At 40.7% G+C, this 15,241-nt stretch overlaps 1 protein-coding gene across 1 annotated transcript; it reads right to left on the reverse strand.

The window, feature by feature from the left end:
• Positions 1-10,090, reverse strand: Npm1 (nucleophosmin 1). Its single transcript, XM_032912618.1, has 11 exons — positions 9,827-10,090; positions 8,302-8,381; positions 7,900-8,019; positions 7,613-7,706; positions 7,103-7,209; positions 6,932-6,993; positions 4,238-4,295; positions 3,838-3,921; positions 3,083-3,184; positions 1,236-1,310; positions 1-371 (listed from the first exon to the last, which is right to left on the reverse strand). The coding sequence occupies exons 1-11, from the start codon at positions 9,882-9,884 to the stop codon at positions 333-335; spliced, it is 879 nt and encodes a 292-aa protein (XP_032768509.1). The 5' UTR covers positions 9,885-10,090; the 3' UTR covers positions 1-332.
• Positions 10,091-15,241: the final 5,151 nt, after the last annotated feature.

Below are 15,241 nucleotides of genomic sequence, written 5' to 3' on the forward strand. Positions count from 1 at the left end.
TAAGCAAATAGAAACAGGGCTACTTTATTAAAATACTGAGTTTATTTCACATGTATATTTGTCTCCCTACCATTTCCACATCTGACCACCACTACTACTATGTCCTATCATAACATTCCATACATACTTAAAACCAAGTAAAGGGTGGAGTTCCATCCTTGAAAACTAAACAGGCATTTTAGACAACACATTCTTGGCAATTGAACCTGGACAACATTTATCAAACACAGTAGGGAAAGTTCTCACTTTGCATTATAAAAAGGACAGCCAGATAGCAACTATTACAGAAATGAAGTAAGACAGAATTATTTCAAACTGTTTAAACCATTTTCTTAAAGAGACTTCCTCCACTGCCAGAGATCTTGAATAGCCTGTAAAAAAGGAAAAATGGTAAAGAAATGTTAACTTTATAAAATTAAATTTAATGTTTTCATCATACAAAGGGAAAATGCAGAATTTTAACTCAAACATAGCCATGAATGAGACTCCTAATTAAATGGCTTAGCCATGACTTTATGGCCAATGCTGCCTCCTCAGTCTGTGTGGGTCAACCCTATTTAGGGATTCAGAATGAGTTTACAGTAAAGTCCAGGCAAGTATTACAAAGCAAAAAAACACAACCTGGAAAAACCCAAAGGGACATAACCTATTCTTAATGAAGTTTGGATAGACACCTATAGCTCAGACTGATGAAACCCTTTAAATCAACTGTTCATACAGAAAGTCTAACAAAACCCGTATTTCCTATTTACAACTAATAGAAAATTTAAATTCACACCCTTGCATGGCCCAAGTGACTCCACCACAATAAACCATACCATTTATCTCACTTGCATGAGGCTTTTTAACCTATCCTAGTTTGATTTTACCAATATTGTTCTCCCCCCCCTTCGCTATCTGGAGAAGACACTACCACTCCCAAGAGAGCAAATATCAGACTGTGTAAAGCAAATAAAAAGCCACAGCCTATTTCCTTAGCCAACACACTACCAAGAGTAAAACTAAGTTCAGTAACCAAGAGATAATTGACCAACTATTTAAAAAGCTGGGGAAAAAATGTGCACTAAAAATTATTTGCTCAGTCTGCCAATTAAATTCTTTCCATGTATTTAAGTACTGTCTGTGGTTAGGAACCTTTTACAAGAAGCCAACAACTTAAGAGTCTAAAAGAAAGAGTCATAATAAATCACAATGAAAATTTTAGATTTGGTCATGTCCACAGAAAATTCAGTTACCTCCTGGTCAGTCATCCGGAAACAATTCTTCACATAATTAATGAACTTGGCTTCCACTTTGGGAAGAGAACCACCCTATTGAGGAAGAAAGCATTAATTATTAAGGACAAGCACAGAAGTGAGACACAATTAGAAAACTTCCAAAGATTTGCATGCCATTACAAACTATCCCTCAACACTACCATTTGATTAAAAAAAAACAAAAAACATCGAGGCCCAAAAACTCAGAGTGGTTTTTCACTGCTTAAAGTCCAATTCCTTCCAAACTGCCAGTTTAAAACTGTATGGTTCTACCAGCATGCAAATACAGCAATTTGGTGCCTATTATAATAAAAGTTAGTGTCATCACCTACCACCAAAAACCAAATTAAATCAAAACTGTTTATAAAAGTGTTCCAATAACCTAGGAAAGCACACAATCAAAGGGTTCTAAAAAGCTACCCTCACTGTTGCACCGACCTGGCATGTTTCCAATTATGAATATAGGCAGTGAACCACAGTATCAGCAATATCAGTTTTGCCACCAAAACTCTTACAAGCTAGGTACAACTGTAACCAGCATAAAGTTATCACTACAGAGATTTATCCCTATTCTAAATAAAATCCACTTCTCTATAAATTTTAGGTTTTTTTCATTTTTATGCACTTAGCAAGTCTAAGGCTTCCAAATTCCAGATTCATCTTGAGTATAAAGTACTCAAATTGCCTCCATCACCTAGAAGATAATTCACTACAATTTAAAAATATTGTCACATACATCCTTATTGGTTCATTCAAAAATTTATTTCGAGCAGCTAAGGATACAAAGGTTAAAATTAAAACATGGTCAGAGTTAAGGCATATGCACAAGTGATATAGAAAAGCAGTCAAGTTTTCTGCATCACAAGAGTGAAAAAGAAAAATGCTTTAGGAAAATGATTGCTTCCAGCCTGCAAGGGGGAATGGATGGCCAATCAGGAAAGGGGATTGAGATTAAAATAGAAGACTTCAGTCTGGATTGTTGATGGTACTATATTTGTTTCTCCTTTTCCTCTTTCCCCATCTTTGGGCTTAATTTACCAGTAGTGCCCAGGAATGTTCAATGCGCCTGCAATTAAACCAAGGAGATAGGACCACATTAAAATGGGGGGGAGGGGCATCATTTTAGCAGTGTATGCAAGGGATAAAAAATAAATCAGCGACACCAGGAAACTTAAGTTTACAGTTTTTAAATAAGAAATATATGTGCTGGCCAAGTGCTAAATTCCAATCCATTCGTGGTTGCAAAGGAAGAAACTTCTGAAGCCATGTGAGGCCTACAGGACAGGACAAGACTGGGCAATTTCCTTATCTTTCACATGTATTCTCAGTATGTTGGAATCATAATGGAGAATCTTTAATTCTCCAATAATCATGTGTATTATTCAATTTTCTACACAAACATGGTTTATATAATAATGTATTAGTTCCAGCCAAATGGCCAAGAAAGAAATTCTACCTAAGACTAGATGAAAGCCTTTTAGTAGCCACACATAAATTTCAGGTCATGGACTAAGGGTGCTCTGGTACAGAAGGCACAGAAATAACTCAAATTGTTGTTGGTGGTGATCCTTTTCATCTTAGCTATAATCTCAGGCAGCCAAACACTTGTCTTACTTTTCCAGCTGTTTTTAATTTTACTGAAAACTGCGCCCTCTGCTGGTTCTACAGCATAACCCCAGAAAGGACAATGTAAGATTGGAGTGCACCCTTACAAATTTTGAGTGCACAGGATTATTGTTATAATCTACTTTTTAACCTGAATTCCCATGTTAGTACCATTTAAAGTGGGAGAAAGACGAATCTATTTAAAGGTAATTTTTACTCACTTTTTCTATACTTGCTTGCATTTTTGCCTTAATGTCTTCTACAGAGCTAGGTCCTTTGGGTGTTTTGGGAGTTTTTTCCTGTTTTTTGAAGGACTCTTGACCCTGGAAAAAAGTTTTTAAAATTGTTAGTACAGTTCTTAACAAGCAGTAACTACAAGGACTTCTATTATCCTTATAATCCCTTTTATAGATAAAACAGAAGTTGCTAATATAAATTGATGCATTGTAGTAATTCTTCCTAGCTAGTTTCAGAGAACCAAGTAGGTCATCCTTTAAAAAAAAAAATCAAATAACAAGCAACTGTGATGGGATCCGATGCCCTCTTAAGACTGTCTGAAGACAGTGACAACAGTGTACTCATATTTAAAAAAGGGGTTGGGAGAGATGCTTCAAAGTTAGGATAGGATAAAATCAAACTTGATAGGCCTCTTAAGATAATCAACTCCTGACAATTATTTGACCTCTACAAGTATATACCTAGATCATGAAAGTTATACACACACAACACAGCTCAGAATTGGTGTACAGCTGGTGTACAAAATAAAGTCAACTACAGATGCCATGTAGTCCATCCCAGTACATGACACACTTCACAAATTTATGTATCGTGATATTTTAATATACACGACAATCTCAATCTATTATGTATACAGGGTTAATTAAGTACCACAAACACCAAGTTTTGGCAGACAAGGTTTTTAACACGGAATTTGCTAAATAGATGAATGACATCCATTGTTAACTTGGGTACTTACCTTTGACCTTGGTGTTGATGGTTTTAAATCTTTCCCATTTTGGTTTGATTTTTGTGCATTTTTGGCTGGGGTATCTCGTACAGACTGCAATTAGAAAATGATCTTAAATCATTAAATGCCCTCTCCAGTAGAGATCAACTCAGATTAAACTGCCCTAAACCAAAGAAATCAACAAGTTGTAGCTCACATATAAAAAGATAAAGTCCTCAAATTTTCTTGTCTAACTCAGAACCAATTTTTTTCTTTTTTCTTTCCTTTTTTTTGGAGCTGGGGACCGAACCCAGGGCCTTGCACTCTACCACTGAGCTAAATCCCCAACCCTCAGAACCAATTTTTAAGTTAACAACTAAGCCAGCTTTTACTAATAGGACTAAGAAATTTCCATATCTTATGTACTCACTTTCTTCACTGGAACCTTTTCTTCAGTTTCCTCTTCATCAAAATCATCATCATCATCACTATAAATGAAATATGCCAAGACACTTAGAACTAAGCCATATTGACGCACTGTAGCAATGTTAGTAGCACCAGTACTTGAATAGATTGATATTAAGAACCAAATAATTTACTTGAAACTATTGTTTCAGAGGGTTGTGAAATGCAGTTGTTTAATTTCAGTGTTAGCAAATATCTCCAATCAAACCAGTTGTATCAAACTGTAAAGAATCTAGGCTTTTTAAAGTTAAACTTTTAGCCAGGTGATGGTTACTTATCTTTAGTGCCACTTTTAGTGGACAGCCAGGGCTAGATTAATCCTCCTTCTGCAGGGTGGGGATTTAACTTTTACATGATCCCTAACTAGAGCAAAGATGCTTGTCTAATTGAATCTAAACAGACCATGTCTCCCCAAATACTAGTATGGTCAATAAATATGTAAGACTATTTTAGTCACCAGGGAGTATAAACCAAACAAGACACTGCTTCATACATTACTCAAGATGCAAACTTAGGAAGAACTCTCATGGTGAGAATAACCCCAAATACCCACAGCAATAGCACATGCACATGATATTTTTAGCCATTAAAAAACTAAGCATAGGGATCAATCTCGTCAAAAATCAAAGCCAGACATAAATGGGGTTGATGAACTATTGTACATACAGTAATACAGAAAGTAAAAAAATTGACCAAAAAAATTTTACATCTTCTGATTGTACCTGTGCCCCGTTTCTCCTATCAAAGCTCTTCTGCTTATACTTCATTCCAATGTGTATGTGCAGTGTTTGGCAAGGCTTATTTTATTGGCTCTCCCTAAAGATGCTTAAGTTGTCAGATTGCAATTAACAATCCACCTCCAACTACTTGAGTGTTACTTAACATCTATCTCAAAAAAAGGTGCTGCTGCTTCTCACTTTCAATCTAGATCTGAGATTATGATTTAAAGCCACATGGCACTTACTAAGAGGAAGTACAAAATTTTCACAAAATATGATTTTTAGAAGGGGGTGAATCCGTGTGGTCACTGAAACATCCTATTATAAGTACATAAAGTCTAACTTCATACCAAGTCTACTCTGAAAGCAAGGTCACTATTTTTCAATCTAGTGTTAATGAAGTTAAAAGCACGAATTTCTGCTAAGTTACCTTTTCAGTAGTGGGATTGTCTTGTTAGAATTAAGTCAAAGCCACCTGTAAATCCAGTGGTTTTGGTTATTTTTAACTATTGGTCAGTATAAAACTGGCCTTACAGAGCTGGAGAGAGCTCACTGGTTAAGAGCACTGACTGCTCTGCTCTTACAGAGGTCCTGATTTCAATTCCCAGCAACCACATGGTGGCTCATAACCCTGTATGTAATGGGATCTGATCCCCTCCTTCTGGCCTATCTGAAGACTGCTACAGTATATTCATACAAATAAATCTTTAAAAAAAAGACAGTTTACTCAACATGTGAGTTAAAAATTACTAGCCTTACAACCCAATCCATGGAGGTGCTTTCTGTTACCACAATCAATGTCAATTCCTATAAAAAAGCTTTTAGCATCATAATCCATGCATCATCATTCATCCAGCACCTAAAACTGATTCAAGAAAAGCTGTATCAGGGGTTTCGGATTTAGTTCAATGGTAGAGCCCTGGGTTCAGTCCTCAGCTCAAAAAAAAAAAAAAGGCCATATCACCAGGCAATACCATCTTATTATGGAGAACACATATATATAGATTCATTACCTAGTTTCTAACAGCATCCCATAAAGGGAATCTTGATTTTTCCTTAAATGGCAATAGTCAAAATCTTTGCATAAATGCCATTTTTGTAAGCCCATATATATATATATATATATATATATATATATGAATGTGGATTTTTTGCTGCTCCCCAAACTTATTGTTAAACCATACAAGAAAATGTAAGTCAATCTGGAAATCAGAAACATTGAGTATCTGATCCAGGATTCAGAAACATTGAGTATCTGATCCAGGATTTGAATTCATAGGCAGAACTTTTTATATAATATATACACAAAGCACATACCAGTGTTTAAAGCCTCTTTGCATTCTGAGGACATTTTTATTCCAGAACTTCTGCAATATGGTTTGACTCTCCAACTTAACTATGTAAACCTTCAGTCTATTACTTCACCCTCATTGGTATCTATGAACTATTACTGCCCCAGTGGAAACTGCTAAACTTAACCTCAAGATTTGTCCCTTATTGACTACTATGAATAAATGTAACCAATAAATACATCAAGACCAATTTTGCTTTGAACAGTTACCTTAAGTTCAGTATATATTGTCAATATACTTGACCAATTCCAGAACTTCTATAAGATCAAGGTATCAAATTATCATGTGAGACTCAAAGTAGGAATTCCGTACTTCCCATCTAGCTGTTTACTGACTTATATTGAACACATGAAATCTTATTTCTAAACTCTCTCCCAAGAAAAACCCATGTCCCATTGAGTAGCTTGTCAGTAAGGAAAACAAGAAATCATAATGCGAAATCCTTTATTGTTACGAAAACCTTTACTTCCTTCCAAACATCAACCACCGATTACTTTTTACAGAGCCCACTGGCAAATCAGTCCTCCTAAAACCTTACCACAAGTACATGTACTATCAAATTTCTGAGATCATATTACTCATACTTACTCTTCATCATCCTCATCATCTTCATCATCCTCATCATCATCTTCATCAAGTTTTACTTTTTTCTGAAAGAAAAATATTTATGAGCAACAGAAGAAATCCTTGGTGATTAACCAATCAATCTGAAAGCCAGAAAATGATCTAGGGGGAATAAAACCATTGTACTGTCTTTACCTGTGGGACTTTGTTACCACCTCCGGGAGCAGATCTCTTTCCAGACATGCCTAACAGTTTTACATCTTCCTCATCTTCATCTTCTGACTCTGCATCTTCCTCTACAGCTAAAATAAAATTAGACATACTAACTCTTTACAAGAACATATAAGGGTATATAGCACATAGTATTTTTTAAAGATTCTATTTAAGGTAGCAGAAAAAGATGTTTCCTGTACTTTAAGAACAGAGGTCAAACCTTTCTAGATACACACCATCAAGTAGAGCTAAGACATGCTTTACAAAGTCCAAACTGGAAGTCTAGAAAGAACCCTCACTGATCATAGGGTTAACCTGATGACCAGTGTTTGATCCAAAGGACCCATGTGGTATAGAGAAAAAGGGCTAGGCAAATTGCGTTTTCACCTGGACATGCATGCCATGGCATATGTGTCTACACACAAATGCTTAAAAAATAAAGGTAGCCTATACTGAAATAAGCAATACAGAGTAAAAGGAAAAACCACCTACCTACTAGGTGCTGTCCACTTATGTGCACAGGCCCAGAACCACACTTCAACCTCAAGACCACAGGTGGTGTAATTTCGAAGCCCCCAAGGGAAACCTAAAAATAAGCAATTTTAGTTTTACACCAGGCATCACCAGCAAGTTATACAATCAAACAAACCTATTTAGAATAGCAGCAGAAATAATCTTGGTGACAAGATATATCTTTGCTGAGACATCTTTGTGTAACCTAAATGACACTGTCTTAAAAGATCTGCACCATAAAATCCAAAACTTAGCAATGTACTTACTGTTGGTTGTACAGACATTTTCAAAGTTGCCAGTGTTACTTTAATTGGGCTGCCTTCATAGTTCATTGCTTCTGCCTCTACGATGTGCAACTCATCTTTTGCCCCTGCTCCTAAACTGACCTGTGAATAAAAGATTAAAATTAACCTTTCACCACTATTGATGGAAAATTAATCCCATAATTAGAACTAGAAATCCACAGAAACAAACTGTTCCTCTGAAATACAACCTAATAAATGAATAAAGCTGGCAGATTAAAAGGCACCTATCGAGAGTGACCAAGCTATCCAAAATTACAAGTGATAAAATTCCCTATCTTTTCAGGGATTAAATTCCTAGCTTATCAGTAATTACTAAGATGCTGAAAGTTTTTAAAATACTAAGTAGTTTCAAAGTTTACATACCGTTCTTAATGATAACTGGTGCTCATTTTCATCATTATCCACTTTAAAGTGATAATCTTTGTCAGCCTTTAGTTCACAACCTGTAAAACAAAAAAAGAAAGCAAACCTAGCAAGGAGGCATATATCAAAATCCAAAGACTTAAAAATTCTGTGAAAGCAATGTAAGTGAAACCTATAAAGTTTTCATTCTTATAGTACTAACTACATCAAGGCTACATTGTCAGTTTTCACAGTATACTTAACGACTTAAATAAAACTGGAAACTAAACTACTTGGCTGAGGCTAAACACAATATATATTTCCTTCTATTTCAAAAACCCCAACTAACCCAATTAAGTTCTGAAGAGAAGTATTGCAAATGAGAATGTTTACACATCACCAGTAGGAACAGCTTTGAATGGCTTAAGCATGCCTTCATGATCAGCATATAAGAACACCTACCTCTCTTTCAAGTAGCATAGGGAAATTGCTATAAATACTAGACTCATTTAACAAATCTCAGTACTGTTAATAAGCTAAAACTTGAGTCCTTGAAAACCAAACTGACGTTCTTTTAAAACACATACTGAGTGGGGCATCAAGTCTTCAGGTGAGAACCCCAAAAGCCTTGATATCAAAGTGAACCCTCTGTCTGCTCAACTGGTCCTTCCCTCTCCCCATCCCAGCCAAAAGAACCAGTTCTAGATAAAGGCAAGTGGATTCAGGGGTACTCCAAGCCACATGCACCATCAGTACAGTCCTCTGCAACGTGGGGCTGACTCCGCCTACCAGAGGCAGAAAAGGGGTTTATCACTGTGGATATGGATAGACATGAACAAAGACCTTCCAAACCCGGGCGTCATCGCGGACTGAAATGTATTTCCTGCCCAGCACTCTTAACTAATCCACAGGACCCCAAAGGTGAAGGTTGGCAAGAGTCGTAGAGCCCGGATGTAGAGCCCACACCCCCTCCCTAACCCCCAACCACGTGGCAACCACGTGCTCCTAAGGGTTGCGGCCCCTCCGCCTCAGGGCGCCTGCTCGGACCAGTCCCCGTTACTGGCCGAACCCCTCGGACGCCACGGGGAACCGGAGACGCGACCCCTGGACAATCCAACGAGCTGCACATGTACCCTCCCAACAGTGCGAGGTAGGCCTCGCCTCGCTCCACAGGCCCCTTTTTCCCGTGCTACCTCCCGTGGCTCAACACTAGGAAAAAAATTCACACGGAGGCAGTCCGTGCGGGCACTCTCGCACCGGAGTAGATGTCTCCGTATGCCAAGTTCGCGCCACAAGCAAGGTCGCACCCTCGGCCGACCGCTTCTCTAACGCCCGAGGCTCGAGGCTGGGCCGCTCCCGCCCCATGTTACGCGGTTCTCCTAGCCTTCGGGTCACAGATTTTTCCTTAAGGCCTCCGCAGCCCAGGTGATTCCTCCCGGGCCTCCGGCCTCCACCCACGCCGCGTTCCCCACACGCCAGGCCTCGGTTGGACTCCCGCCCCCCCCACAACCGGGCCCTGCGCAAGCTCTCCCTTCCAGTCAGTTACCGAAAAGGTAGTTCTGAGGCCTAAGAGGGCTCATGTCCATGTCCATCGAGTCTTCCATGAGGTGGAGGCGCGCACTTCAGTGTGAGAGAAGCCGGACGGAAAACAACTGCCTACTGTTCCGCAGAACAGACACGCAGGACGGAATCACGCCAAGGAAAGGACGCGGGCTCGCCGCACGTATATATGGCCGCAGGAGATCTCGCGAGATCCACTCTAGTCCCGCCTCCGCGAGCATCCTCCGGATCCCTCCCACTTCCCGCACCGTCGCGCTTTTGCGCAAGCGCTCTTCAATCCTACGCCTCTCTACCTCGCCCCCCACCTCATCCAGGTGCTTGGCGGGCTATTACTGCGCATGCGCGTTCGTCCCTGGCCCCGCCCTTCCACCATGGTCGCCAAGCGCAGGCGCTTTTTCTCTTTGTGGCCTCGCTCAGGGCCTACACGGCTTCCACGTCTCTTCTACTGGTGCTCGCGGGCGCAGTGCCGAGAGGGTGTGCAGCCCACCCTAAAAGATGGCGGCTGCGAGTAGCGAACCACAGAGCGACTCTATTCGCTTTTCTCCGCCCTTCTGTTTCCCGTAGGCCTGGAAAAGGCACAGTCACCTCAGGATTTGACTTGCTCGAAGGCTTGCTCCTAGCTCATCCTCTTCACGTAGAGGCAGAGTGGATGGGTCATGAAGTACAAAGATAGGCTACTAACCCCGTAGCCATGCTTTTGTGCCTCTTTTCTGAGGCTGCATCTTCAAATTGGAAATGATCAGCTTTACGTCATTTGGGGACCAAAGAGGGACCAAGTCAGTCGCCTCCAAAGAGCATCTTTCTAAAAACTTTAGGGCGTGCAGAACTGAGAAAACGCAGGCCCTCTTTATCATTCCAAAGAAAGGGGTATAGCTTTTTAAGAAATTCATGATCTTTAATACGAATCTTTGTCTGGGAACTAGTGCTTCAGACTGGATCCTGACAAACATCATTGAACAGCATTGGGCGCTATTTGAGAGCGGCCCTAATCTTTTTTTTTTTTTTCCGGGGCTGGGGACCGAACCCAGGACCTTGCGCCTCCTAGGCAAGCGCTCTACCACTGAGCCAAATCCCCAACCCCGGCCCTAATCTTTTTAACTCAACATAGCTAAGCCAAGGATTTGGGGGAGGGATGTAGGTGATGTTCTTACACTCTCTTCACTCCGCCGAGCTATAATGTGCGTGAGCCCATTATTAATCAAATCGTAAACTTGGAGAAATCAGTATCAATAATGTGAATGGGACCCAATGCATTTCACTTTGCAACTATCAGAGAAAATCCTGAAACTTAGAAGAATTGTGTGTATAAAAGACCAGATAGACTGGGTGTCAGGTGGGAACGCACGGATGAACAGAATTTGACCATCCAAATGACCAGAAGGTGCGGGATACTCCTTGAGCTTGTGCAGGTCAAACTGCTTGATGTTTCTGGATTCTGAATCTTATTTAAATGCAGCTCATGCTAGTTTAATCCCAGCACTCAGGAGGCAGAGGCCTAGATCCTAGAGGATCTAGGAGTTCAAGGCCAGCGATCTACAGAGCAAGTTCCAGAACAGCCAGGACTACACAGAGACTCAGCTTTCTGCCTCCCCCAACTTCATGTTCTTTGCTGTCTCTGCATGATACCATATGCACAATGAGTAGGAGTTGTGTAGTATTACCTTACAACAAAATAAGCACTATCTTAAAAATAAAAAAGATTTATTTATTATATGTAAGTACACTGTAGCAGTCTACAGACACACCAGAAGAGGGCATCATATTCCATTACAGATGGTTGTGAGCCACCACGTGGTTGTTGGGAATTGAACTCAGAACCTCTGGAAGAGCAGTCAGTGCTCTTAAACACAGAGCCATCTCTCCAGCCCGCACTATCCTTTTTTCATGATTCCAGGCTTTTATTGTTAGTTTTTCACATGCTTTAAAACATAAAAATAGAATCCAATGGCCAATGCCCAGTTTCAACAGTCGTCGCCATATACACAGAACATGCTGTTTAATATCTTCCCATCTGCACATTTGGGTGCAGGCAGGGCAGAGTCCTGGAATTAGCTGATCCCTTGTGGATGCCAAGGACAACTATACAACTGTATTTCATACTGCACCACGTGACCAGAAATATGAGAAAAAATGTCCAGATTCACATTGATTAGACCATTCAATGCAATATACATGTCCCCAAGTGTGTCATACATCATAGATAGATGTACTTTATATCAATTAAAAATAAATTGAAGGGGGCTGGAGAGATGGCTCAGTGGTTAAGAGCACTGACTGCTCTTCCAGAGGTCCTGAGTTCAATTCCCAGCAACCACATGGTGGCTCACAACCATCTGTAATGGGATCTGACACCCTCTTCTGGTGTGTCTGAAGACAGCTACAGTGTACTCATCTATAATAAATAAAATATTAAAAAAAGAGAAAAGAAACATTTTTCCCCACGAACTTCTGGGTATATCTGTAGACAGTAGCCATGTAGGTGTACTGTAATAGGAAAAGAAAGGCTAAGTCATTTGAGAAATCTACATTTAACATCTAAAGATCCTGCACACACCTTTAATCCCAGCACTCAAAAGGCAGAGGCAGGCGGATCTCTCAGTTTGAGGAAAGCCTGGTCAACAGGGTGAGTTCCAAGACAGCCAGGGCTAGTTAGACGACCCTGTCAATGAACAAACAAACAAACAAACAAACAAATACGATTTCCCCCCCCAAGAAATTTCCAAACTATTTTCAAAAGGTGTCCTCCTTTGCCCTTGCTCCGCCCCCATCTCCCTTTGCCCTGCCCCCAGCAGCATCTGAGAGCAGCATCCTCACCAACAGTCTCCTTCTAGAAAGGCTACTGGTCGTGTGGTGCATCTTAGGGTTTTAATTAACATTTCTTTGATTACGAATTTCAGTGAGTATCTTTTCCTGTGCTTCTTTTCTGTCTGTATAGCCCTCTAAAATATGTGTACGTACGCGCGCGCATGCGTGAGCGCATGTGCGCATGCGTGCGTGCTCGTGCCCCAGTGCTTGTTCGTGTATGTTCGTGGGACGTGGGACGTGTACCGATGTGACCAAAGGGCTCTCAGTTTCCCACTCTTTTGCCTTCTCTCTTGTTCTCTTGAGACAGGGTCTCTCACTAACCTGGAGTTACATGCCCCCCCACACACATACAGTGCTAGGGTAACAGGTATAGGCTTTTTATGTGGCTATTGGGGACTTAAACACAGGTCCTCATTGCTTGCACTGCCAGACATCTCCCCAGCCTTCCATACGTTTCCACAAGCCTTTGCCCCTCCCTTTGTCTTGTTTCTTTTTTTAATATTTATTTATTTATTATGTATACATCATACAGCTTTCTGTCTGCATGTGTGCCTGCAGGCCAGAAGATGACCCAGATCTCATTACAGATGGTTGTGAGCCACCATGTGGTTGCTGGGAATTGAACTCAGGACCTTTGGAAGAGCAGTCAGTGCTCTTAACCGCTGAGTCATCTCTCCAGCCCCCCTTTGTCTTATTTTTGAGACTGAGTTTGTGAAGCCTTGGCTGTCCTGGAAACCCAGAGATCTGCCTGCCTCTGCCTCCTGAGTGCTGGGCTTTAAGGCGGGTGCCACCACCGCGCAGAGTAATTAAACTCTACCCACAGCCCACTAAGTTTTCATTTTCATATTACAGTAACTTAGGGGAGGAACTTGTGTATTCTGGATCAAGTCCCTTCATTTCTGTGGTTTGTAAGTACTCTCTCCTAGCTTATAACTTGTCAGTTCATTCTTTTAACGTCTTCCGTTGTTCTCATTTTTATTAACAATACCTAATGACGAGAAAGGCGTGGTGGTGACTCCTTTAGTCCTAGCTTTAATCCCATCACTCAGGACACAGAGGCAGGTAGATCTACAATTTTTTTTTAAACTTTTTATTGATTCTTTGTGAATTTCAATGCACTCCACAGTTACCTCCCTGTCGATTTGTATTCCCCTTCTGTCCTTGCAACCTCCCCACCAAAGAAAAACAAACAAACAAACAAACAAAACATTGTTTCCACAGTTTGCTTGGGGTTTTTCTTTGGGGGTGTGGGGGATCTGGTTCGGAGGTTTTGCTTGTGGTCTGCTTTGGTTCTGACTCATTTTCCCCCACAGTGGGTATTAACATCAGGGCGCCACATGTCGGACAAGCATTGCTCTACAATTGACCCACATCTCCAGCCTGCATTGTGCATTTGCTCTTCTCTTTGCAATGTGTCCTTCTTGCCCTCCCCATGTCTATGTGGTACAAGTCTTGAACTCAATCCTCCTGCCTCAGCCTAGAGTGCTGGGATCAGACATGGTTCCCTAGTTGACTGTAAGGTTTTTTTGTTTGTTTGTTTGTTTTTGTTTTTTGTTTTTTCCACTCAGACTAACCCGCTCGACGAGCCTATAATCTCAGTACTTGAGAAAATGGAGGCAGAAGGACCAGAGTTCAGGATCAGCCTGGGTTACATGAGACCTTGTCCAAAGATCTAGGGGGCCGGGGAGTGGGGGAGAAGAGGAAAGGGATAAAGAAAGGGACTTCCCTTTACCCTTGACCTTTGCTTTTCTTTTGCCTCCTGGAGACTGGAGATTCAATCTCGTCAAGTTTAGAAGAACTTAGCTATCGTTATCTGAACTGTGCTTCTATCCATTCTTTTCTCTTCTTTTATATGAGACTTTTTTGAGAGATAGGGTCAGAGCTGGGCATGGTGGTACGTGCTTTTAATCCCGGAGTTCAAGGCCAGCCTGGTCTACAAAATGAGTTTAGGATAACTAGTGTGGAGAAACCCTGTCTTAGAAAGAGAGGGGGTGGGGGGGTTGCGCTGAGGTTGTAGTTCAACAAAAAAGATAAACAGGACCGCTCACACTAAAAACATTCTGCACAGCATCAATAGAAAAACAAGCCATGAACCTCATTTTTTGGAGTTAATACACAAGATAGATAAGAAACTCCAATTATATATATATATATATATTACTCAAAAATTTGTAAAGGATATGGAAGGTTATTTCTTTTTTTTTTTTTTTTTTTTGGTTCTTTTTTTTTCGGAGCTGGGGACCTGAACCCAAAATTTACCACTGAGCTAAATCCCAACCCCTGGAAGGTTATTTCTTAACGAGACATTCAAAGTGAGGAAACCATTTGAGAAGATTTTGAACAACTAAACAGGGAAACAAGTCAGGACCACCACAAGCTCCCTGTCCACAAAGACAAACTACAGTCAGCGCTTGCTGTTCAGTCATGGAAAGGAAACCTTGTAGAGCACTTTGGGGCATGTAAATTACAAGAGCCATTTTAGAAAACTGGGGAAGTTCCTTAGAAGTTAAAAATAAGGGCTGGAGAGATGACTCAGCGGTTAAGAGCACTGACTGCTCTTCCAGAGGTCCTGAGTTCAAATCCCAGCAACCACATG

The sequence above is a fragment of the Rattus rattus genome, chromosome 9 (genome assembly GCF_011064425.1).
Source record: "Rattus rattus isolate New Zealand chromosome 9, Rrattus_CSIRO_v1, whole genome shotgun sequence".
Classification (NCBI taxonomy): domain Eukaryota; kingdom Metazoa; phylum Chordata; class Mammalia; order Rodentia; family Muridae; genus Rattus; species Rattus rattus.